At 37.2% G+C, this 27,061-nt stretch overlaps 1 protein-coding gene across 3 annotated transcripts in view; it reads right to left on the reverse strand.

Moving 5' to 3' along the window:
* Positions 1-27,061, reverse strand: part of SUCLG2 (succinate-CoA ligase GDP-forming subunit beta) — a 114,966-nt gene that overhangs the window by 85,882 nt on the left and 2,023 nt on the right. For 2 of the 3 annotated variants that reach the window (XM_039559028.1, XM_039559029.1), the window contains exon 2: positions 8,156-8,297. In XM_039559028.1, coding sequence (XP_039414962.1) covers positions 8,156-8,297 — 142 coding nt within the window. Of the gene's footprint in view, positions 1-8,155; positions 8,298-9,229; positions 9,316-27,061 lie in introns of those variants that run through there. The other variant, XM_010390205.3, reaches the window with a different exon arrangement.

The raw sequence follows: 27,061 nt of genomic DNA on the forward strand, positions 1-27,061 counted from the left end.
AGATAAAACAAGCTCTTGCAAGTCATCCTAACCTTTGCAAAATACTAGTTATTATTACCTCATTGACTGGAGGAGGCTAAGGAGGAAATAGGGGATGGGAATCATAGATGGAGGCTGGATGCTGGGTGTTCCCTGAGCTTCATATGAGGTGAAAGGTTAGTTGTGACAGATTCCTGGCTTGGTTCAAAATCATGTGCTTCTATAGCAAATGTACAAGTTAATATCCTTACTTGTCAATCCAGCCCATCCTAAACCACCACCTAGTCCATTAAAGACAAAAGGTGTTACAAATTTAACAGAAACAACTGACAAATTTAAAAAATTTAACTTTCCCAAATAAATTACATATAGAAAGTGGATAACTAACAACAATATCTTCCTGCTGCACCCTGTGTCACTTGGGGGACACTACAGGAGATTAGGGAAATTGTGACAATGCCAATTATAAACTATCCTATTTTAGGACTGCCATCATTCTCGCTTAGATTTTATTCAACATGATTTTGCTACTAGTCCTTCCACTGAAAAGTTTAAATGAAAAACAGGCATAAACATCAATTTTGTATTTGAGACCCCTATACATGGGATTATCCACTGAAACTGATCACATAGAAGATGCAGCACTACACAGCACAGAGTAACACACAAGGAAAATAAGAAAGAAAACCAGAGAAGAATGAAACTTGCTTTCAGTAACTGTCCCCAAATATTTAGAAGCTGATGGGCATCTAGAGAGTGCAGAAGGAGTGATTTCTCTCCTTTACACAGCTGCTAATACTACAGAGAAAACGTTGTTTAGTATTTCGTATTATTATACATATTCATATATATACATTTCATATATTATACATAAAGTGTGTCTAATGGTTCCGTTTTCATGCATAAAAAAATGACAATTTCATGCAGCTGCTTCTCAATTACGCATCTGGTTATTGTTTTGCAGCTGCAAAACTACCTTGAAGAACCATAAAATATGGTGTGACAAGAGTGGAATAAATACCAGCAGTCATCTTGTACCTTTCTTGTAAAACTGCATTTTTTACCACCTGATAAAATTCTTGAATCAAGAATTTGATTGGTTTTGAAATGAAAAACTATAATTTCTGTTGCCTCCTTCTTTTATGAACGAAAATCCAGTAGTGTACTTAACACAACTGAAATTTGCAAATGCCCACACTCTGTGGCACACATTATGTTTTGAATTCAGTACCCCATTTCTAGAGTATTTTTGACTTTGTGTTTTACTTTCAAGTAGTTATTTTGGTAATTTGATCAGAAATCCAACAGAGAGAACAATAAGTCAGCTCAACATTAGTGTCAAACATCTGAAATGAGATTTTGATTTGTTAGCCCCCAAGCCATTACTCATATTACTATAAATCTATTGAATATGAAGACATTTGGTGACAAAGAATGGTTATAAAATATCTAACTAATGTAAGCAGTCTCAAGCTTGCATTTACTGACTCACACTCAGCATGTAATTCTCTAACGAAGGGAACAGATAATAAAAACAAAACAATTTGTTTTCCGTAACACTGCATTTCAAATTAACTCTTTCTGTAATTCCTCTGGAGACAGAGGGTCCTGCAAAGAATTTTCATATCTAAAATATTAAAAAAGCCACAATTTGTAAGTTAACTTGAAACAGAAAGGTTCAACTTGAAAAAAAAACAATACCCAGTGGTGAGCTTTGACAAAACCTATTATTAATTTTCTTTGGAAAAGAATAAAACTCAAACTCCCAGTTAGGGAAGCTGCAAATTTCTCTGCCTGTTTTTCCTGGCATGCAGGATGCAACACATGTGGCCGTTACCAACAAATGCATATGTGGTTCCACAGCTGCCTGGTTTCCACAGAGGTGCCAAGGCTTTATGTGGAAAAACATTGCTGAGCTGCAGAGGTGGAATGAACAAGCAGGAAAGCAAAGGCAGAAAGCCCTTGCAGGGTGTACCAAGGGTGCTGCACTGCTTAAATACTGCTGCACATGGAAGTTTGCCACTTCTCTGCCACCTCTGTGAAGCAGTTTCTTAGCATGAGACACAGAGGGAGAAGGTAAGCAAAGGGGAGGGAGCACAAGCAGGAATTACAAGATTCAAACCCAACCAACCCATGCACACAAGGAGGAGAAAACAGCAGCACTTTAGGGCTCCTATCCAGGGGAATGGTCCTGGAGCACCAACTGGGATTCAGTGTGAAATCCTCAAATGAAATCCTAATTCCACTTTGACTATGCTTTGTGCAGTTCAGCTTCCAAGACAGATTAAGTTAAAGCACCAAAAATAAAAAGAACTACTATGCATAGGTGCTTTACTCTTGGTTTGTTCTGCAGCTGTATCACAGCTAATTCCCCAGGACTTTCTAACAAACTCCCTAGCAAAGCACGTTTGGTGAACAGAACCCTTTAACACCTTTCCTAGCTCCTCTGATTTTCCATGACTGATCTTTTTCATCCAGTAGATGAGGTAAATAAATTGGATCACTGACATATTGATTACCAAGCCTCCTACAAAGAATTACTTTAACTGCAGCAAACAACATGTTGCCTTCATAATTTTTACTCTACTTTACTATTTTCATCATTTTCAGACACAAGTGAGAATTTTAAAGTTGTTCACACAACCGTAATATTTCAGAATTTTTTCCAAAAATTAAATCATTGCAACATGGACAAATGTAGGAAAAAACTATTATTTGAACAATATTATTTGACAATATTTAAATATAATTTAAACCTTGGTTACCAATCAGTGTTTGTCTTCTGATCATACACAGAAACATTACTTTCTATGATTGCCAAGTCAAGCAAATGTGGGTCTGAGCAAGCAAAAAACCAGTATGCATACAAATGGTTTTTAGCAGAACACAACTGCTAAATATGCACTCTAACTATGCTAAATAGGGTAACAACTGACTGTTTAGCACAAAAAAAAAAAAAAAAAAGGAAGAGGATTTTCTCAATCAGAACTCATAAAGTGGGAGAAGGGTTGAGGAAGAAATGAGCAAAGGGACACAGGGAGGAAAGTGCTCTAAGAAACAACAGGGAACTGAACAAGAGACAAAAAGTAAAACTGCAGACGTTGACAAATTTTGTGGAGCTTTGAACTGATGCATTCAAGGGATGCCTATGAAGACTGCAAATAACGGAGTATTAACAGGTATTTTCTATCACTGAGAAGTGCCTGGAAAATGCAAATTCACTCTAATCTTAGATTTCATCACTCTGACAAGGCAAAATCCATTAAATGGAATAGAGAAATACTCATACTCAGTAACAGTGAACGTGGTCCAAAGGCAGCTCATCCACCACCAGTTTTCTACTAAATTTAAAAGACTTTTCTAAATACTTACCCATCTGAGAATAGAATCGTATTAGTCAATAACTTACAGAATTATTTTGCCTGAAAGAACAGTTTCAGAAAGCTATAATTTAAGTCTAAGGAACTTTAATAAAAGCTGTCAGAGAAAATGAGAGGACTTGTGGAAGAGCTGTTCCTCACCAGCAAGCAAGTTCTCTGTGTACAGTTCCCTGGAATGCTATTGCAGCAACACACGATTTTTTCCATGTATGCAGAAAAGGATAACCTGAGTGGCTCTAGAAAATAACTAGCTATAACCACTCAGTCCATGAGGGTTTTTGAGAAATAACTCATTATGCACAGGTGAAAAATTATTACTTCACAGTGAAGCACACAATGGAAAGAAATAAGGAGATCATAGAAATGCTGAAAGAAGCAATTTTTCTATCTATCCTGATGGACAGAAACAGAGAGGAAATTAAATCACATAAGCAATCCCATGATGACAGTAAAAAAAGATCAGCTAAGTAGCCAAGTTTCTCAAATAAAATTTTATATAGAGGGCCACTCTGTACAGGATACTCATAGAAAAGCTCTTCCTGATATAACAAAAAAGAGCCTGAATTCGCATTTCAAATATCCTCAGAAACATCAGGTTTAAGGATGTTTTTCATTTTCCCAGCATAAAAGCTTATCACCAACAAATTCTTCATAATCTACACAAAAAGGACAAACCTAAAGGTCAATTTTTGAACCCTTCTAAACGTAAATTTCAAGTGGTTTTCTCAACTTGTACTAGAGAGGTGAATTTTCAGATAAGGGATCTAAAACAGCATCTAAAAATGCAGCCTTCCCTTTAAAATAAAAAGCCATGGGAAGAAAAAAACCTCAGGAGCTGAGATAGGAAGGAGACTGGTGCTCACATGACCAAGAACTCTTTCAATATTCTGAAAAATGGTGAATAATAGGTGACAGGTAAATGACCTCATGAAAAGATGCTTCAATAAACATTTTCTGTTCTTTATAAAATACATGTTTACCTCTCCAGCCTGATATAAAAAGCATGCCTTCAGTCCAAAGCTGAATTTTATGAGTTCCCTCATGCATAAGCAATAGAAATAGGACATGCAGAGGCTATGTTTTGTTTTATTTCTTTTTAAAAGAAGAGTGAATAAAAACCTTGCACTCAATTGAACTGCATTTCTCTATGATAGAGTGTGAACACTGCACCTGACTGACTCCTAAATGTAATGAAACACTAAGTGGCAACAGGCAGCATTCTATTGCTTTTGTTAAAATTCAGAAAAAGAAACACATGCCAAGTTCCTGGCATCGATTTAGGACTGTCAGCAGTGCCAGCCACCTCTAAATTCTCTACTGATTTAAAGAGCCAAATGACAGTGCACAGCAACCCCCTCCAGCTTAATTACAACCCCTCTCAGCTTTGCCCACCTCCTAGTTTAAAATGATGGGTCCCTTAATAACCTCTCCATCAGGCAGAGCACGAGACTTAAGGGCTTCTGCTGGAGGAGTCCAGAGCAAATGATGGCCCTGCAATGATGCACAGTGCAGGCAGGGGCAATGCACACACCCTCAGGGGTACACATATCATATATAAGGATTATTTCCTTAGGTATTGCTACTACAGTACAACAGAAAAGAAACAGCAAGTAAGGAAATGCCTTCTCTGGCTAAACAAGCCCTAAATTAAGTGAGAATTAGATCAGAAGACTTGTGAGTTAATACAAAAACGGCCAGATGAGCTTATATTTCAGACAAAAACTTGGCTCCCAAATATTTCACTTTTTTTCCTATTAAATAGTTGCACTGGAATTGTAAGAACTTGTCTACAAATTGAGTTTCTTCAGAGAGCACATCAAACAACACAATACTGTGCAGCAAAACAGCACAACATCTTTTTCATTCTTCTCTTGAAAACCAAGGAATTTTAACATAAACCAGAAAACTATTGTAACCGAATTTCTTGGCAGTCTGTAAATATTGCCTTCCCTACAAGAGTTACACCTGAAAATTGCTTAGCACATAGAAGGCAATGAATTCCTTGGGGCTTAATTCTGTATTCTTTATTGTGTACGACTTCTTTTGAAGTCGGTATTAGTGACGTCATGTTAATTTTCTTCACATCTGCCATTCTTATCTTAGAAGGGGGAAAAAAAAAAATCAATCCTTTCTTTCCATTAAAAATTCCTTGTAGACTCCCTTTTATGCAGTTGGTAAGTTTTGAAAGTCTTTGAGAAAATTAACATTCAGTGTACATATTAATAAAAATAGAGAGAAACAGAGGAAATGAGCAAAGTGTAACAAAACTGCTGATACTGGATAAAGGCAAACCCTTTCAAGAAGACATGCATTAACACCTTCCCGCAAGTGAAGACAGCAGCAAAAATCATCTAATCTCATCTTTTTCCATTGCATCAACAGGAAATCCAACAATAGCAGAACTGGTGAGCACATGCCCTGCAGCAGTAAAGACAGCTCTATCAAGCACAAAATAGTTGGTAAAATTGTGAAATTAAATTGTGAATTCCAGACTTTATGCAGAATTCCATGACAGAAATTCCTATCCCCTTATCTGTACCCCTTTATCTCACACAGACCCGTACGAGTGAGGTAATGCTGTAAGAATATAAAGGCTATAGAAAGAATTTCCCTTCACAAGAAAAATACTGTACCTTTGACTTTCAAGTTTTGAGAACTTTATCCTATTTTTATCTTTAAAATATGTTGACAAGCATCTTCTCTTGTTTGAAGAAGCCAAAGTTAAGGACAGCTGCAATGTGGCACACAACACCTAAACCATCCCATTTTGACCAGGACTTGACAGGGGAGGTTGGCCTCTCCCCATATTTTACTGCAGAATGCCTGTCTATCAACAGCATCCCCAAACTGCCTTCACCAGTTATTTTACTTCATAATATTTCGTGCCTCCTGTGGGCTGAACTTTCCTGTTGTGCAGGTAAGTTTCAAAGTGTGCAGACAAACCTGAGTGACAGAGACAATATTAATCTGAGGGATCATAAAGAACATAATAAACCTGGCAAAATCTTGGAACAACAATGACCGTGGTAGCAAAACTGATGCTCTTGTTGATTCTTAGTTTTCAAAGTCTTAGAAGTGTTAGAAGTACAAGGACAGCACACCATCAGAATGATTACGAGGATGTTGTTAATTATTAAGTGGATCAATGGAGTGTCAGTCATTCCAACATGAAATAGATTCCACACCATAAACCACAATTCTTTCATGCTCAGTAGTGCACCATGGCTGAATGCAACTACATCAAACGAAGAAAGGCACCACTAACTTACACTTTCTGAAGTGCAAACGAGCCCACACAATTAAAATAAAATTTACCTGATAAAGTTGCAAGAGCAAATATGTTTTGGTTCTGGATTTTACTTTTGATTATTTAAACACAGTTTGTTTGTTTTTAGTAGACAGGTATTTCTGTGATTTGCAAAGCAAGCAAGCTAGAGAGGTTATTTAAAATAAACTTAGCATCATAAAACAGAGGAGGTTCACTGCCTTTAATGGAGTAATTTATTTCTCCAAACAGTCATAGAGATCAAGAATAGCAATAGTTATTGGACAGACTAATCCATTTATGAGTTCAATCATGAAGAGGAGAGTTTAAGTGCTGTAAGACTGGTGATAAACCTGCCACAGCTTCAGTTAGCATTCCTTGATTTTCTCAGACATCCAGACATGAGGAAACATTCCAATTTTATGTGCTTTGCTTTGTGTCCAACTCTTCCATTTTGTACTGCTAAATGACCATAACACTTGCACTTAATTTTTTGTTTCAGATATATTTTCAAATATACTGATTGTCATAACAAGGCTTTGATCACTGAAAAATGTATCAACTTAATGAAGTTCTAGAGATTGAACAAGCCATTATGCTAATGCTAGTCAGCTACTTGAGCTCTGATAAAATCTTGGATATGAGTAAGTTGTGTTAATTTACCTTCCAGTGTGCAAAATTGAAATGCATTTAACTAAGTGGCCTGTGCATTAGGTAAAGCATAAACCAAAAAACCTTCCTGTTACCACACAATTAGACTACAATAATGTCTGGCCTCTGGCATTTTGATGTCTGATATATTAACAAAAGCTAAATGAAAAGAGAAAAACTGTACAAACTACTCAACTTTAAAAAGAAGAAAAATTATTTCAGAGTTAGAATGGATTGACAAAGTACTTCAACACTTTCTTTTTGAGAAAAAAGCTATTACATAAATCCATTTCTGACCCACATTATCATCTTACGTTCACCATGCTAGAATGAGGATGTTGCTAGAAAACCAAAATAAAGTTCCAGAAGCAGGGTCTTCTCTCCAAGCCACTGTCACATCCTTTCACGATGGTAACTCAACTCACCTTTTCTATTTCTTCATATGGACACACACACATTAACAAATATCCTTAGATATTTTAAAAATATCCTTATATTTTTAAAATGGAGAGGCCACAACCTTTTCCTTTCTTTGCTTTTTAATAGAGCAAATTTTTGTTTGAAAACAGCTTTTTACACCAGTTCATTTATTTCAGTTCCTTAAGTTATATCAAATATGCAAAAAAAAAAAAAAATTTCCTCAGCAACTATTCATGACATTCTGAATTATTATGTTAATTAAAGAACTCATGTTACATGCTGCATGCAAAACTTTTGAGAAATAAAGTTCTAAGTATTGCTGCTATAAACTTGTTCACATACAAAATTAAGCATTTTCAGTAAGCATGAATTTAAAGACTGTTTAAACTTATTAGAAAACAATTTATTTTCCAGATTGCTATCCAGTGAAGCAGAGTTCTCCCATTATCAGGCAACTTACTCAGTCTCTGAGCAGCCTCCAGGGCATCATTTGCAGAATCAGCTACAAAGAATCTCTGAACTGTAACCCCATGGTCTGCCATTATTTTTTTGCTTTGGTACTCCTGCAGGTTGAGCCATCGTCTGGGGGTTAATTGAACAGTCTAGAAAAAACAAGAGGGGAAAATAACATAATGCTCATTAAGAACAGTTCATGAGACAGCCCACTGAGATCTTCCACCTTACAGTTATCTCAAACCAGCAGTTAAACAATGCCCAGAGAAAAGGTAAAATCCATATTGATTTACCTAAGTGCCTTTTCTTAACATTTGTGCATCCCAAGTATTCTGAAAGTTACATATATTTTTTTAAAAGCTACACAAGGCTCACTTGGCCAGACAAAATGTCTTGCATTTAATATCAAGGCAAATTTGGCTTGAAATCTAAAGTCTATTTATGTTTTCACATTATCCTCTGCTATAAAAATACTAACAGACTGTTACATTAAAACAAATCCAGTTTCATATTAAATATCCTTACTATATGACATTTCATCTAATTCCTCCCTATAAAATTATTTCCACTGATTCTCTGTGTTTCTTGAAGCATATCTGAGAAGAAAAACAACTGACATGGAGTTAGCATTATTCTGTAAGAAACTATACACTAATACACATATTTTCAGTGGTCTGCTATCTCTGCTTTGTTTGTTGTGCTTCTAAGTAGGTTTTGTTGAGCACACCAGCACAGCCACATCAGCCATGCAAGGCCAACAACAGCTGGAGAAGAGTTCCCTCCTCATTCCCAACATGCCAGTTTAGGTATCCCCGTGGGAATACAAAGATATCTACACCCCATGGGTACAAAGACACAGCAGCCTGACACACACAAAGACATCACATCAGCTTGTGCTGGCAGGAAACCTTGAAACACTAGAGAAGTCACAAGATCTTTACTGAATGGTTTTAAGAAAGGACACATTCTCCACACAGGAAAAATTATTTCACACAAAAGCAATAAATAAGGAGCTGGAGCTGACTCCTGGCAATGGTATAATGGCAAAGGTGGAGCTGGCTCCTGGCAATGGTATAATCACCTTTTGTGCCAGCAAAAGATGCTTTTCCCACATGGAGAGACAAACTGCTGTCCTCCTGGCAGCCAGCCACAATCAATTCTTGGTTTCTCCTGAAGTAAGAAACACAGCATGCAAGCCAGTGCTATGTATTTAGAAATGTTAGACAAAGAGGATTATTTACTATACTAATGCTTTGATTTCTAGCAGCATGATAAAAAAAATTATTAACCTTATGCAACTTTATACTGAAAACAAAACCCCTTCATGCTAAAGTCTTCCAGTAACACACATGCTCTCACAACACTCAAGGTTTACAGGCTGAGTTGCCTCAAAAGCAAACTCTCATCTGTTCTATTCTCTTTGAAACACAGCACAAAAGACTGATGCATAAAGAAAACACCAACCCATTTTTTACAGTATATAACTGCATGTTTTCTGTAAAAGTGACTCCGACTGAACCTGAACAGTTAAAAATAGCTCAGGATGACATTTTAAATCCTTTTATCCATAACCTCATTAACATATTTTAGAGGAACAAAATGACATTGTCAGTTTGCTCTACGGCTATCTCTAATTCTACACATCATACAGACACCTCATATGATTTATATTCCTCCACGCTCTTCACAGACAATGTGTTATTACAGTTATGCAATGCTTCAAATGTAGGGTCAAAATTTAAAGTCCCTTTCATAATTGTTGACATTTAATTTGTTTTCCTATTATAAATTCTCTGGTAGGCTCTAACAATTATTACTTCAGGATCATTTCCACAAAGGGATTAACACTTGGGGCCAGGAGGGACCCTTTCAATTTATCTAAAAATTTCTACAGATCAGTAATACAGCTGATAAAATCTCGGTCACTGGTTTTATAATTTAAGACCAAGTCTTCAAAACAGCTTTTATTCATAACTTAGAACAATAAATCAATTTCACATGTATGTATTATGAAGCTGATCTAAATCAAATAAATAAGAAGGAAAACATTCAAAAAATTTCATTCTGGGGAAGACTTTTATGGCTGTTGCTTGATGGGAACTGCAGTGACCTCTGCTCCCAAACACCTCTCGGCACTTTATGGGTGCTTTTGGGATACAACAGATATTTTACAACCCAAAAATATAACTCAAAATGTACCACAGAGATACTCCATTGATGGGATGCTAAAAATCTTATTACATATGCATAAAGTGCAGACATACATAAGCATAAGGACAAATGTTCTCTTATAAAAGTTGGACAATTCATATTAAGATATTATGACACTATTTCTTTCCTAAATTATGAACCAGGCCAGTCTGAGGAACACAGAAAGGAAATAAGAGAATAATTCCTTCGAAAAGTGTCAAAGCAGTCCTAAGGGTGATGAGACAAAGGTCTGCTCAAGAACTGCTGGCACAGAAAAGCAAAGCCTACAAACTCCAGGTTAGTGAGCACATTTTTTTCACCCCCTGCTATATTACATAATTCTAAGACAGACTGTCTTACTGAGTGCCAACTTTTTGAGGACTTTCAATCAAGTTATTGCAGAAAAAAACTCCCAGTTGTGAATTAACTGCTTGATAAAATTAATAAGTGTCTGAAGTCTGTACCAGAAGCTCTGAAGAACAAGGAACAGGAAAAACTTGCTTTAAAGCCCTTGCAAGATACACACAGTATGTCATGAGAACAGCAGGAAAACTAAAGCAGTTACAAGAGATGAAATAAAGCACAAGCTTTGAATCTGCAAAGGTGACTGCTCTTTCAAGACCATCTTGAAAAATCAAAACAGCTGTGGACATACATTTTAGGGTGACGACAAAAAAAAAGTGACCATGTAAACTTAGAAACATGAGTAAACAGATGATTCTTTGAACCAATTCCCAACCCAAAGATGTTTTCGTTGCAATAAATCTGTATCTGAATTTATACAAGAATCTTGAATCCCTACCCTCCAAATACATTTATACCAAGGATTCTCAAAAATTTCAGATGGGCTTCAAATAGCCCATTTTAGGCATTTCTTGGGCATCATAAACTTTTATGCATTCTACAGATAAATCCACACCTGAGACTGACAGTAAGAGTGGTAATGCACAAAGGTACAGCTTAAAAAAACCTTAGGGAAGAGTCTAAAAAGGTCTGAGAGAAAGCAATTTCCCATAGATAGTCTTTTACAGGCAGCCATAATCCAACCCTTCCCCCTGAAAGTTATCAGAAGGAGACTTTAATCTGGCACAGAACACAACTCTGCCATCACCTGTCTTTGTATTGCTTATTCTCCTGTTTTACAGCTCTGTTTCATTGTTCGCAGCAGCATCGAACAGCACTGCTAGATTTGCCAATTCAGTTCCAGCTCTCAACAAAGACAGACTCAAGAATTAGATGGTAAATCACCATGAGAAAAATAATCTCAATCTGAAAGAGGGAATGGGGAAGCAACTAAAAGAGAACCTAAACCACAGGAATGCAGAGCCCAGCTTTTAGTAATTTCTGTTCATTATTGATTCTCACCACCTTCTATTCCCAGTTTATCCCTGCTTGAATACTTTTATCTCCTCCCCCCACATATTAGTCAGAAAACACCAGAGGTCTCTCAGATCTTTCCATGAAGCTCTGTCCCAGTTGAAAGCCAGGATGTTCCAGCAGTTCAAGATGTGTCTGTGCTTCATCTGTTTCCTTATTGCAAGGTTGGGCTGGAGCACAAGGAGTAGATCCTGTCCCACCAGCCTGCGAAGAAGAGACTGGAAATTGTGTGTGGACTTCAGTAAACCCTGACTCCCTGTGTGACATCTCTTCTTTCATCTTCATAAGATGACAGACAAAAAATGAGAAAATTTTCCATTGATGGTATTTTTCTGTTATCCTTCATATGGGAACTTCATGTTGTGTATTGATGTACACATTGTAGATGCAGAGTGGCTCTTATTTGAGATTCAGATCTGCCTGGTAAATCAAAAGGTGCTTTTGTTTTTTATTTTTAAACCACAAATAAGGTTTAAGAATAAATCAGTTTGTAGAACTAAGAAAACATTACTAGCAGTACACAGAAAATAAAATGTTATTTAAAATAATAAAGCTTTAAAGAGGAATTAAATTCATCCTAATAAGATATTCCTTAAGATTAAATTTCTAACATAAGTGCTTATCAAAGAGATTAATATACTTAAACAGGGTTCTTTTACAACTGATAACATTTCCTGAGAGCCTGACAACAACATCAAAAATCCCAAAACTCAAGTAAGTGGAACAAAAGGCCTCAACTGAGCAGTAACATGAAGTGAGATGAAGTCAGAATTATTTAATCAAATACAAATTTCAAACCACATTTTCTCCTGCTGGCTAGAATTATTTGGCATTTTCCAAAAGCACAAAGGATTGGTTGGGTTTCACTTCTAATCTTCCTTCCCTTCTCCAACCTCCAAGATTTTTGTTACCAGTCAGAATCACACTAATGTAGAACAAAAGTACATAGAGCAAGGAGGATTTAGAAAACTGCTGTTACTAGGAATTGCATATTTTGTTCTGGACAAGTCTTCCATTCAAAGTTCCTTTTCTATATAAGCAGAGACAATGTTTGGTCCCACATGATTAAATGAGTGGCACACACATCAAGAAATCAAACATTTCTTTTTGATCATCTTGACAAGGTCAGGTGTTGCAGAATTGCATCAGTGGTTTATTGACTACTGCTAGAGAAAAAATTGATTCTTCATATAACCTGCAATAATCTCTAATTTACCTCCTCTTTGTTTGGTGGTTTGGTTTGGTTTTTTTTTTCATAAATGCTGAAGACTCTGCAGAAATAATGTATTTGGATAGCAGTTGCATTATTCTTCCACTGTTCCATGTGCCAATTCTTTAGCAGTCACAAGACAAGAAAAAAAATTGTATTATTTAAATAATAAGGGCTAAAAAAATAACAACTTAGTTAAACAGGAGTGGAACTACAAATACATTTTCTAGCAGAAATTTGCTTCTGCTAGAAGCAAACAAAAAAAACCCACCCCAAAACCAAAAAACACTAAAAAAAAAAAACCCCAAAAGCCCAAACAGATTTAGAAAACACTGCAGCAGAGACATCGTGGTTACATATGCAGCATTAACTACTCTGATGCACAATATCTTTCAGATGACCCAGGAGGTATCTTTTGAGTGCTTACTTTTGGAAAAAGAAAGCACATGCTCATAAAACCAGAAGAGTCTTAACACGTTCATCAAGAAGTTTGCAAGTTGCATGTTAACTACTTCAGCAAAACTCTGCTCGAAAATAAATGCTCCATATAAGCACAAAACAGGAGCAGCATCAGTAAACCCAAACTTCATCAGATGATGTCACTGATTAATTCTTACCTGAACCTATACACTCGGTGTAAGGTTTTCTCATTCTTTGGCCTCCCTGGTAAAATGTCCAAGGGTGACTTTTAAAAATAGAATAAATATAATAGAATCTTAAGTGTGTTCTGTAACAAGTATATGAAAAAGCTGTCAAAAAGAATAACTGAAGGGTCAAGTCTGACAAGCAACTGAAAATTCAAATTATATCCTCTATTACGACTGAGGCCTCTTGGTCTTAAAAAAATCAAATTTAAAAAAATTTAGTGCCATTTTATGCCTAATTCCACATGAAACTACCTCAGCTAACCATCCACAACTATGTATTTCACCTTATCAAGTCCAGTGTTCATGTGTAGATCATTTCCCTAAAAAAATCTCAAATACCGGTTATCCCTTGGTAAGACTCTCCAGGTCAAATCTCTACTTTTGTAAAATGCCAAACAATTCTAGTTTGGGGAAGAGAATCCAGTGTTAATCAACACTATTAAGGAAAACAAAACCACCACTAAGCAAATTTCTAGGATAATTGAACATCCCTTGACACACATATATAATTTGAGCAGCTCTACTGTTTTCATTAACATAGCTTAATGCATTTTATTGCATGACTGTTAAAAGGAAGACACACTTTAACATCCAACATTTCCTTTTCATTTGAAGTACGAATGGAAGTCAGTATTAATATCTCAAAACAAAGATGGACCTCTGAAAAGCACCTGGCAGTAAAGCTGGTCAAATAAACGCCCACTTCTTTCTTCCTCCTCTGTTGCTCCACTGATGCCAAGTACCTTTAACTGTGCTCATAGATCCTGTGAAATAGCTCTAGCAACACAAATTAACTCTACATGAATGAAAATTATATGTCAAATACATAAAGTATCAAGTTTTATAAACTTGGATTTTATTGTAATGGTTATATTGGAAATAAGTAAATTGGGAATAAAAACTGTGGTGTTCCTGAGGTCTTTCAGATGTATTCTGTATCTGAACTTAAAAGGAGGTGTATTTAGTGTATGTGATCAAAAATAAATGTCTGTCACCAGAAAAAATCTATTTGCTTAGCCAACACATCCTACAGCATTCCAGTTTATTCCAGTTGAGTACTCTGACCTGTAATGCAATTCCAAGCACATATGAAGGAAAACAGATACACAAAGATGACAGTAATGAAAGAGTAGGCCATCCATCAATATGAGGCATAAACCTTTATTATATTTATTGACATACAGCTTCTGCAATTGACAAAGATGTAGAAGTTTCTCTCAAAAACAAACCATCAGAAATAAACGAAATAAACTGAATACCCTCATATAAACCACTGCAGGTATAGACACATTTTATTAGGTCATATACTTAAAATATACCACATAGGCCACTGAAAACAAACTAAACCACTTATTTCAGTTTGCTGGCAGTGCCCACAAAATGAGTAAGTTAACCCAACAAGAAACAAAAACTTAGCAAAAAGGCACCACACTAAACAGAAGTTTATCACAAATGTGAGTCATAAAAAGCAAAAATATGCTCTGTAGGAAAGCAAGTCTTTCAAGCACAAAAGAATGGAAAGAGTCATGGTAAGGCTCATGGGCTGTAAGAGCTGTCCCATCGAGCCAAACTACACATCCCCTTCTCTCCAGAGACGGCCAACACTGTAAACCTGGGGGCTCATTATGGAAAACAGGACAGCAAATGTCCTTCCAAACTAACGTCCTGTTGGCTGCCACAAACCAGCAATTTTAATCTTCCAAAGCAGGAGCAAGCCTCCAGGTCATCCTATTTAAAAGCCACAGAGGAAACTGTCTTCCATCAACATCCCAAATTGCCCACTTTAGCTGGTATGCCATATGGCAGCAAGGTCCCTTTGGTATCAGCAGAGTCCAGCAGCCTCATCCAACACTGAGCATTATGATCAAAGTCTCAATCTAGACTTCTGTGATATATTTATGAGGGATAAAATTGATTCTGTGAGCTAGTTTAGGAAGAAGTCTTGAATATTTCCCTGACAAAAACAGTTTCCATACTTTTGTTCACACCAGTCAGGAATTGCTTATTTTTTAGTCTGTATCAAAGCACCATAAGCAGACAGGGCCTTAAACAAGAGCATTTGATTTTAAAATCTACAGGCACAGCTGAAGACCTTTAAACAGTTACGTTCCATTACCTATTCCTACAAATGGGAATTTATTTTAATTGAATTAAAACCAGCACACAAACTCTAGTTAACAGCTATAGGCCTTTTAGTTCCATATTTATTTCTGAAAATATACCACACAAAATATCTTGAGCAGTAAAATGCAGTATGCCTGTCAGAAAAAAAAAGCCCAACCTATCACATTTCCCAGTTTTCTGAAGGCTAAGGCATTTTGATCAATAAACTGCAGGGGCAATTTACTGTTTTATACCACTGAACCATATACTCACTTTTCAGAACGAGTGAGATCTGTCAGTGCAACAAAGGTTTATGAAATCTAACTTCAAATAAAATAAAAAACCACACATGAAGTATGCCCTTATATTTTTGTTTAGTAAATCTGGACTGCCTATTCTGGTGGATAATTATTACTATTCCTAACATCTATGACTCTTTGAAACAAGATGCCTGTGTTAAATAACTAAATGGTTCTCTTCATATACTCAAAAAACAGAGACAAATAAATGGGGGCCTGGTTATAAAAGGAGCTCACAGTTACTATAATTATTAGGATTGCTACTGTTAAATTGTTTACAAACATTGGACTTAAACAGTTGAGAGAGGGGCCAAGAGCTTGGAAAGCGTACATTTTGTTTAAGTTTAAAAACTTTAATGGAGTGAAACAGGCCACCACCTCTGCCCAGAAGTGCTCATCGCTGAAAATGACACTGCACTGCCTGCTGCAAACCAAGTCTGGGGAAGACAGTATGAAACTACCAGCTCAAGTGCATTTCTCCTTCCAAAGCAATTACTCAAATTCACTGCAACTCACTGTCCAGAACAGTAACACTCCAGAAGAACTTCAGAAATCTAGTTTGAAACAATCACAGGATTTTTTTTATTACTATATTAGATGTTTGTGTCACCATTTAGTTCTAGTCCATGCAATCAAAAGTGCTCAGTTAAATCTTCCCCTGAATACTTTCCCATAGTTCAAGGAAAAGCCAATTTCTCTTGTCACACATTGCAAGATTCTTATTAAGAGGAGCCACTGCAAACCAGGCAGAGGAAGACAGGAATCACAGTGCATCACAGCAGGAAACAAAGATGGTGACAAACATCAAAGAAATGAAGAGAAGAGCTTTGTTAAACTAGTAACATGTCAATTTCAGAGAAGGAAGCTATTTTAACTGAAAAGCTAAAGAAGGTATATTTAGGGATCTCATCCTTTTAGTCAAGAGAAACTACTTTTCTCCCATCACCAGGCAGCAGTGATTTTTCTAATACAACCTAATGAAGCCAGGATATCAGCCACAGATTACCTAACTCCAGGTAACAAAGCACACTAAACTAACTAATTGATGCCAGTTGACATCACTCCTCTGTTGAGAAATAGGCAGTCACCAATTACTAAAGGAACAATAATTTGTTTGTTTAATGAATATGCTAATTTACTGAACTCTCATTAGACAGCTACACAGGCAATATTGATGAGTTCCACAAGGCATTATAAAGTATGGCTGAATTATTTCAAAACAAATTAAACCAGAAAATATTGTACACTATTTAATGGAATAATAAAAGCCTGGTAGTGAGCGAATCCTCTGGGTGAGCTCTCTGAAAAAGACACAAGTTCTCAGAAGTGCATGGACCCAAACACCTACTGCTCCAGCAGCAAATGTCTCCTAGGAATTCACCCCCAGGGATTTGGATGCTCCTGGACACAGGTGAGAGACTGGGCCTACCTGGTGCACAATGCCAGAGCTCTGCACACCCCTGCAAAGGCACGTGCTGAACTGGGAGGGAAAGTGTCCAGGGGGGGCACGGAGCCCACCAGGGCAGAGGCTGAGGGACTCCGCAGGGACACTGGAGAACATTGTATAGTGCATTTTCCACACAAGCACCTGCTGTATCTCTGTTATTTGTTACTAATAAATCCTGAGTAAAAGCTGGTTCATCTGCAGATTTAGTGCAATGCAACAAGGCCCTGAAAACAAAAGCAGTGATTACATTTTCAATTCATAGTTTGTTTTGCTTGTGTTGGGGCTGCATCTAGTTTCTCTTTTTCTCTCTTCATAATTTTAAGTTCCTAAATTAAGAAGGAAATAGAAATTGGTTTTTCACTCAAGAAAGGAATCACTACAAGCAATATCTGTCAATTTGTAATCATTTATTCTTACACAATTTAAATGAGAAACAGTATTAGGTTGTCCTTCAAATTTCAGTCTTACCAAAGGAGTTTTATTTCAATAATACCACAGAAATGAACAGAAATTTCTATCAAATAAACACCTATGAAATACCCTCTGCATGATACAGCCATATAAGCCACATTTCTGCTTTTTAAAAAGAAAATACAAAGTCAGATACAAGGGACTGCAGCAGGGAGCACTTTTAGGCAGAGTAGGAAGGTCTGACATTTTTGGGTAATGCAGGACAGTTCGAAGTAGCAAGATCCTGCAGAAACCAATTATAAAAAGAACAGTTTCAGCCTCAACCTGAACAGCCTACCCAGAATGCTAAAATTAACCTGGGAAAGTGAATGATTTAACTAAAGAAATAAGCCTACTGGATTTGACCCCAAAGTCAAGTCATGAATCAAACTCCCGCACCCTCCCCAGATTTGCTCACTGAAGTGGGAGAACCTTCCCAAAACTCGCTCACTAGATGAACTGCCAGCTTTCCAAGGTAATTGAATCTAAAAATATGTGGCTCTATTGAAGTTTTTTCACATTAAAATTAAAATACCACCATTACTGGGGGGTTTAAACATTTCATTCACTACCCACTACCTTAAAATTAATTCATTAATAAATACATGAAATATTCATGAGGATTTACCTCTTCCACCTCTAAAACAATGTTCCCTTCCACTAAACGATAGATTAAACTGCAATGACATAGAAATCAATATTTATTAGGAAACATATAATGATACTTCAACATCCCTCTTTATTTTTCACTCAGTGCTTTCTTTCCTCTCTCAGTGGTGGAATCCCTCAGCTGGGAAAGAGGTACATCAGGAGTGTATCCATCAGTTCTGAAGTGGCTGGATGCTAGCAAGGCTTTCTTTGCTTTATTTCTCTCTTTCATTAAAGCCCACCTTCTAAATCTTTCCACAGCGGCTCTAACAGGAAACAGTACAATTTCGCTGTGCTTTAACAAATGTCACAGAAACAGAAGAGGATTTCAGAAGACAGCACCCATCTCTTACACAATTCTGAAATTTAGATTACAAAACCATATAGACTGGATTAAAAAAAACCAGAACAGTATCTATTCATGAACCTTTCCCTTTAAACAAAACCATAGCAATATGCACATAAAACCCACAATGTTTTAGAAACACCTCAGTTATATGGATATTTCACAGTATTGCAGATGAAATAGTAAGGATAGTAAATGTAGTCAGGCTGGAAGTGTGACTGAAAATCCTGACTGCATTCTTAACAAAACATCATGACTCCATAATCAGTTCTCCTGAATGTTCCTGCTCCCCATCTACTGCTAGAAACCCCTTCATTTCAAGGGTTCCTGAATGCCTGCCCTACTATGTTCTTTTGACTTGATCTTGTACTCCTCCTTGTCCACCTATAATTGGTCTGATTGCAAACTGATTGATGCCAGGCTTAACCTCTGCCTTCTCCTGGACATGATGTAGGGTGGTGTGATGTTCTTCCACTGCAGGGCTCATTTGGGTCATTAGCTCCAGAAAACACTAGGGAAACTACATAATTCTCTTCTAATGTGCCTTTATATCTTCCAATGTGCCTATATATGTATAAACTCAGCTTTCTGATTTATCCTTCTGTTTACTTCTCATGCAAGGAAGCAGACACAAGAATGAACTTGAAGCAAGTCCTTCACTCATTGCAGATTTAAAGTCTCCAGTAACGATTACACTTTATAGACTTATTTACAGCTTGCTTACACTCAGGGATTTTGACAGCTATTCTGTAAATACACTCTCCTACCCACTAAGCTCCATTGTAATCTACCAGAAACATGCACAGGGTCAGACTTGAGCTCCTTCTGCCATTCTTATTCTCCTTATCTCACAAAACCAGAATCTAAGCCCACATCCTCGGGCCCTACAAGCCAGATCCTAGCAGCCACCACCTGGATGATCCTTCTGGGTGTCTGCATGTATGGCTTTTGAGGACTACAGTCCTCAAAAGTAAAAGAGAAGATGGTGGGAAGTGTCCCTTTGAAGAGTAAGACCCTGACCACTCTTCATTTCCCACACCTTGCCAGCCTATTGTTCAGCAGCTGTTTCAGTCAGGCTGCTACAGACTGACCTCCAAATAAAGCAGGACATTACCAAATCCCTGACAACTGTGTCCTGCTCCCCACCCAGGGGAGTATTCAGGCCTCTATTCACATGCGATCAGCAAAATTAAATTTCTGCAAACTAAGTGGCAGCACCCCTGTGACCCTGAGAACTTCTGGGATGCATTTTGGCTAGTGTGGACAGGCTGCCTGAGCAGGGCTGAGCACAGCCCAACCCCACAAACCTTCACCTGAACAGTGAACAATTAGCAGCTTCTAAAAACCCTGAAACAGGGCAGGTTCCTTACTCTGTGGGATTACACGAAATCTGTCTGGTTCAAACAACATGCAGGTCACATCACAAACAGGATGTCACAAAACAAAGCTGGCCACCCAAACACCAAGCTGCCAGAACACTCGAAGGGCCAAACGATGCCCTCTGTCCTTACTGCACAAACTGATAGCAAAATATTTTTTCCTTGTGTTTTTAAGCCAAAATCCAGCTGAATAAAACAGTATTAAAATTACTTATTGTACATCCACACATGCCCAAAGAGCAAGCGTGTCTACAGAAACTTTACACCTCTGGAATCGATTTTCAGAGCCTTTGCTTGGGTAAAGGAAGAACATGAATTCCCAGATTCAATTTCTGCTTTTGTCAATGCGCTCGCCATCAGAAGTTCTGCTTTGCATTAGTAATTAATTTTAGCCAAATTATGTTCATTTTGCTTATTTCAAACTTCAAAGCTTTAAGAGAAGCATACTTTCCTGACCTAAAAAGTAAGGCTTTGAAGTATCTGATGAAAATAAACTCACTACCATACACAACTGCATAATCAGTTGCAGAAAATACTGTAACACATACCCTGCCCTGGGAAATGAAAGAAGATTGTTGGTGATATGCACAACACATTCAAAAAGTGAAATAAGCCATCTTCTCCACATAAATCAGAAATATTCTTTTATTTTAAGTATCTTGAGGGGAAATTTTATATTTTTGTTCTGATCTTATAAAAGTGTTTAATTTCCTAAATTTTACAAGATTAAAATTATACTTTTATGCAACTATGAAGAAATGTTCTAAACAGCAAACATAGCCAGGAAAAAATAGTTCCAAAGCTATTGTACCACCAAACATGAGACAAAGTAGCCACTATCAATTTTTTCTTTCCTGCATGCAAATTAAGCTTCCTAAATTGTTACGAAACTCAGAGCATATTCAATAAGATGAACAGAAATGTTTCTGCATTCGTATCTCAAGTAATCATATCTATCAAAGAAGTGTTTCACGCCTACCATACCCTGGAAGAATGCTTTTTCAAGTGTTAGAAGTCGCTGATATTTTAAGAAAAACACCGATAAAATGCCAATTTAGACCATTTGAGCTCCATTTTTCATCACAGAGAAGGAAATATGAAACATAATCACAGCTTTTTTGTTCCAGTTCTTTAATATTGAAGTCAAATCATCATAATTTCCACGCTACCCAACTATGTCATCACAGAAGAATATGACTTTGAGCAGTAAGCAACATAACACTTCGAAGCAACAAAAATGCAAATGCCCACGGTAGTAAAATAAAGAAATACAGAAAAGTATCTACAGAAACAGTTTCACTGCATGCCTAAGTCATAACTGGCCTATCAAACCAGTGCAGAATGATCTGTACCAATTTCTTTCCTGGAAGCAGTAAGAAAAGAAAATACTGCTACCCATTTTTTGTTTCAATCTGAGTGCTTCACAACTTTTATTGTTAATAAGTCTTGGTTTTAATTAGACCATTTGACGTAGACTGACATGAAGCAAACTCTAAGAGACAAAGACACAAGAGGTAGAGAGCCTTCAGCTGCTTGGGCAGAGCTGGGGAGTAACCAGAAACTGCCCAGAATAATCAATGAAAGTAAGCCTTTAATAGGAAGTCAAACATTAAGAATATTTTTCTTTCCTTCGCAGGTCATTTCTTTATTAATATTTCTCCATTATTTATACCTATTTATATAAATTCACCCTGCTGCCATTCTCAAATCTCAAAGCAAGCTTAGGACACTACAAGAAGCATCATCTCATCATCCTCAAAAATTCTGACCTTAAAGCAGATTTCTACATTTCCGACTGTATGGAGGGAGAGGAAGGTAAAGTTTGATCCAATGGAACAGCACTTCCAAGCCCAAAGGATGATGGCATTACTCCACTGGTTAAGGAAATTGGGACTATGCCCAGCCTTGTTCCTTCTGTCTTACTGCAGTCCATGCTGTATCCATAGAAATAAACAACCATGGTTCTTCCCTCAGCTTTAAAACCAGACACCTCCCCAGAGGGAGCTGCCAGAGCCCTGACCAGTTCTTGTTGCCACATGTGAGGTTCAGTAATGTCTCCTATTGTCAGCTCCTCAGACACCTGCATTTGGAAGTTGTTATCAGAGCTCTCCAGAAACCTCCTGGAACTCTTGACTATGTGCTCCCTGCTGCACTGTCACTCCAGCAGATGCTGGAGGGAATGAAGTCCTCCATGAGGACCAGGGCCTGCTGACTGAGGCTTCTTCAGCTGTCTGCAGCTTCATCTGGTTCTTGCTGATCAAGGTGCCTGCAGCAGGAATGTACAATAACCCTGTCAGTGATGTTGGTCTGCCCACAAACTCTGACTCGTGGGTTCTCAGCTGGGTCATCAACTCTCCCTAGATGGAGCTCCAGCACTCCAGCCGCTCTGGAATCATGTTTAATCATCTCACATCACGTTTAAAGCAAGCTCCAAATATCTGTTCCTCTACTTCCAAAATTTATGGCATTACTTTAGACTATTTTAAGCTAAGCCATTTAACTGAAAAACAAATCTAGACTGAAACTCTGCATGAAAGAATTCAATTAAATAGATTCACTGTTTCCAATGTGTTTGGAGTGACAGAATTGAAGACAATAGAAAATTTAACGGAAAATACTTTTTTTATGCCATCTTCAGACCTTAGCTAGTACTACCTTGACAATAAAAAGGATATGGTTGCTTTAAATAGCCCTTTTATCTTTAATTATCATGAATAGCTCTATCTTTTACCTATAGCCATCAGCATTATGTACAATTTGCACACAGAACTCCTCCAATAACCAGAACTTCCCTGATACTTTTATAGCAGTACTCTGTATGAACAATTTTTTTTTTTTTTTTTTCCCCCCCACAAGGCAGTAACTGCTTTCTTGGCTGCCATGAAATTAGCAGATGTCAAATTAAACTGTCCTTTTGTCCACAGATCCTTCAGAGGAAGATAGCAAAAGAAGATGAAGTGTTCCATCAGTAATCTGTGTCTGGTATTTAATTTGCAGCTTTATTTTTCAGTCAAAAGTCTTGGATAAGCAGGCAAATCTACCAAACATGATCGAAAATCCCACTTAATTTTTCATTCCTCCTGACAATTCTTACAAAACTTTTGCATCTCATGAAGAATTTAGGTGGACAGGAGTTAAGACATCAAAGGTAAACTACAGTGCAAGTGATTTTCTCTCCTCCTGACACAAACTGAGGCTGTTTCCCACAGCTTATGTTGCTCAGACTCCAACCCAACCTAGACTGTGATTCTATGATGCACAAATTGAAGACAAACAGGATAGACAGAAATTGATCTGTCACCAAGTACTACCCATGTGCAAGGTAAGTAAACACAAATGAATAATAATGTATCACAAAATATGTTAAAAAGTCTTAAGAAACAGTCTTTGAGTTAAATACCCCAACCTACATTCATGCCCAATGGAGTTGTGAGTGCCTAGAGCTTTATGATTTTGGATTCAAAGCTTGTAAACTCTCAGATCTTCATAGAAATAAAATAAAATTGAATTCAATTTCGGGATACAGACTTACAGTTTAGGGAAACCTATAGGCAATTAGAAAGAGACCAGAGAGAGGACAGGAAGAAAAAAGCTCATGGGTAAATCTGCTCAAAGCAGCACCTTTTAAACAAAACTTGCATTTATTGAACACATTTTGTGCTATCAGTATAAATTGTTGACTGAAGATTTAAAAAAGATGTTCCAACAAGTAGGTGGAAAAATAGCAAGTCTTTAAATTCCTTCACAGTTAACATTTAACCACTAATTATACAAAAACATCTCCATCAGCACAATGTCACAAGCAAACTAAAACACCAACCCAGAGTTTTCATTTTCATTACCACAGTAAAGGATGGCTTCAGCTTGCAGTTCAGAATCTGTTTTAAGTCTCACTCATGCAACAAAGAATTCAGCAGCACGACATAGCTCCACTATTAAGGAATTTTTCACAACAGTCAATCTTAACTTCTATTTGTTTCATACCCACTCCTGCTGTTATCTAGTTAAAATAAAATCAATAGCCAGTTAATCATGGATCAATGTTTAATTACCAGTTTAAAGTTACTGTCATAAGCAGTTGGACAGGTAATATGACTTCTTTGTCCTGTGGTTTATTAAAATGCTATGGAAGAGATGGGTGTAAGCTGAGTCACAGATGGTTAGAAACTGCTTTTCTCAGCAGTGAGTATCAAAGGAGGAAATTTTCTGGAGAAAATCCTCAGAGTATATGCTCAAAGCTGTAGATGATAGTCACAAATATGCACAGAAAAATTGGACTGGCCAAGGCAATAATGAGCTGAGCTACTCATTACAGGTGTGGCGAACAATAAAAATTATCATCTGAGGTTAAATCATCTTGGAACAAGTGAGTCTCCAAAATGGGGAGGGAGACAATCTCATCTCTAAACTAAATGAGGACACTGGCCATTTTTGCTGAAAATGAACCTTCCAAACAAGAGAAAGGATAAAACAGCAGAGAAATGAACTACTTCTAAGAAACAACTATACCCCAAGTGTAAACTTCTAAACCTTCATCTCACTTCTCTGTATTCCCAAAAGAATCTCAGTATCTTCACACATTCTTCATAAAATCCCTGCTGGCAGTCATCAGCCAGGTAGAAAAAAAAAAAGAGAAAAGAAAAAGAAAAAAAAAAAGAAAAAAAAAAACATAGACTGACATTTCCAGAGAAAAACAGGAGGAAACAGTCACTCGGATAACTGTAAAGAAAGCACAGTTTGTCTATTGACACTTCATCTAGTTCCTCAGGAGGCAGATCAATGAAAAAAACCCACTTGCTTTTATATAAAAAAACTTTAACCAATCCTAAACATACCCAAGGATGCAAGGAGCCTCTAGATAAACTGGTTGGCAGTTCAGCTGGAGGGTCAAGAAGAAGGATTTATTCATTCAGAGCCAGGTTTAAGACTACAGGTGTGGCTAATTCTCAGTCTAATGTCATATTCATGAAGGCTGTCTCCTCTTACCTAGTTAGCCCTATCCCCCGATTATACCTCCATGAGGTACAAAGGAAGACGAATCAATGCAGCAAAGTGCAGCTTTTCTACTTCAAGACAAAGCTGTGACTGACTGTGTCAGAGCCAGATTGCTCCCAAGGTGGAAGTTCCACTAGTATAAAACTAACTGGGGGAAAAAATTATTAAAAAAAAAAATCACAGTCTGAGGTTATATTTATGTTTTCATTTCCTTCTTTCATCTCAAAATAGGATTCAATAACCATGTGTTTAATGGAACTGCCGGGGAGGAGTGGGCCAAACATCTGCTCCACTTTGGCATTTCAGTTTTGTCTAGAGTTTGAAGAGGGCTTTCCTGTCATTTGGATGAGGAGCCTCTAGAAAAAGCTGTTTGTGAAAGTCTGTAGGCTCATGTATTTCCTGCCTCTAAATGTAAAACCTTGAAAATATAGCAAAACTGCCAACCAGGAAAAGCCAAATAGGGAAGCAGTCCAAACCTTCAAGAAATTTTCAAGAACTCCAAAGAAAACTAAGAAAAAAATAAGAATTCAACATTAAAGTAGCTTCTGAAGCCATGAATTGAAAAGTTATTTTCAGTAATGTTTTGTGTTGCATGGAAGATCAGCTACCACAGCTGATAGTTTCTTAAAAAAGGCAGAACTTTCTCTGTTCAACATTAATGAGGTTTTACAGATATCCAAGTCTAGGAACTGAAGGCATCTGCAGTGAGCAACCTTGCACAGTTCCCTATTTGTAAAATCTATAGATTCCAGCAGATTTTATAACAGAAGTATTGTTTAATTTAATCTTCCCCCCCCTTCCTTTTTTTTTTGGTTTTTTTTAATATTTTCAACACATGTGGAATCTGGATGTGTTCTGGCAGGACTGAGGCCCATTTTGAAGGCTGGGATAGGGCTCATAACGCACCAACCAACCTGCTCACTCCATTACAATACTGGAGTTACCGTAAGCATTTTTTTTTTATGATTCTAATTGTTCCTCATTTATATTCATCGCTGAATTTCACTGCATCTGAAGCTATTTTGAAAACACAGCATTCTCCCAAAGGGCCCAATCCAACTCCCATTCAAATAAACAGCCTTCAATGGAGCCTATTTGTTGCCAGCCAACAAGATTGAATTCTGCTGCCGAGTGGTGCCCGGAGGAGCGTTTGTCACAGCTCTTTACAAATACTGCTCCAGCAAGAGCAGGCCTGAATGCTCCTGTCCACATGCACTGTAGACAACTCAAATCTATCTTTTATCTTCTTGAAACACTTGGTCAGATTTAAAACTTTAGAAGCACAAAGAATTGAATCTACCAAGAATATAAACAGCAAAAGGAGTAAAAAATGTTTAACAGTTATAAAAAAGTAAAGGGAAAGCAGAAGGATGATCAAATATTTTCATGCGATAGGATCAATTACCATTTACTCCAGCCCTAAAATGAAGTTACACAGGAATATGTGTGCAGATTACAATTACAACATACAACCAAATTTCACAGCTATGAACAGCAACAGTTTTGAAATAATACAAAATTTTGCAATAGTGTAGAAACACCACTCCAACAGGAAGTCATAAGGGTTATGAGGCAAGATTCTAAATCTCACACAGGGTTACCGAAATAACAAAGTTTAAGACTGATATTTCTTTATCACACCCACACCATATGGAAGACCCTCATCCGTGAAAGAAACACTGTGATGGGCTTGGAGGACAGGTTTTGAACGTTTATGTTAAATAAAGTAACAGTGTAACTTCTCATTTGAGCAAGGGAATGAGCGATACAAATGAGAAACACCTTCAATGGAAGGGCTCTTACTCTCAGATTCTTTATCCTA

Source organism: Corvus cornix, chromosome 12 (genome assembly GCF_000738735.6).
Source record: "Corvus cornix cornix isolate S_Up_H32 chromosome 12, ASM73873v5, whole genome shotgun sequence".
Classification (NCBI taxonomy): domain Eukaryota; kingdom Metazoa; phylum Chordata; class Aves; order Passeriformes; family Corvidae; genus Corvus; species Corvus cornix.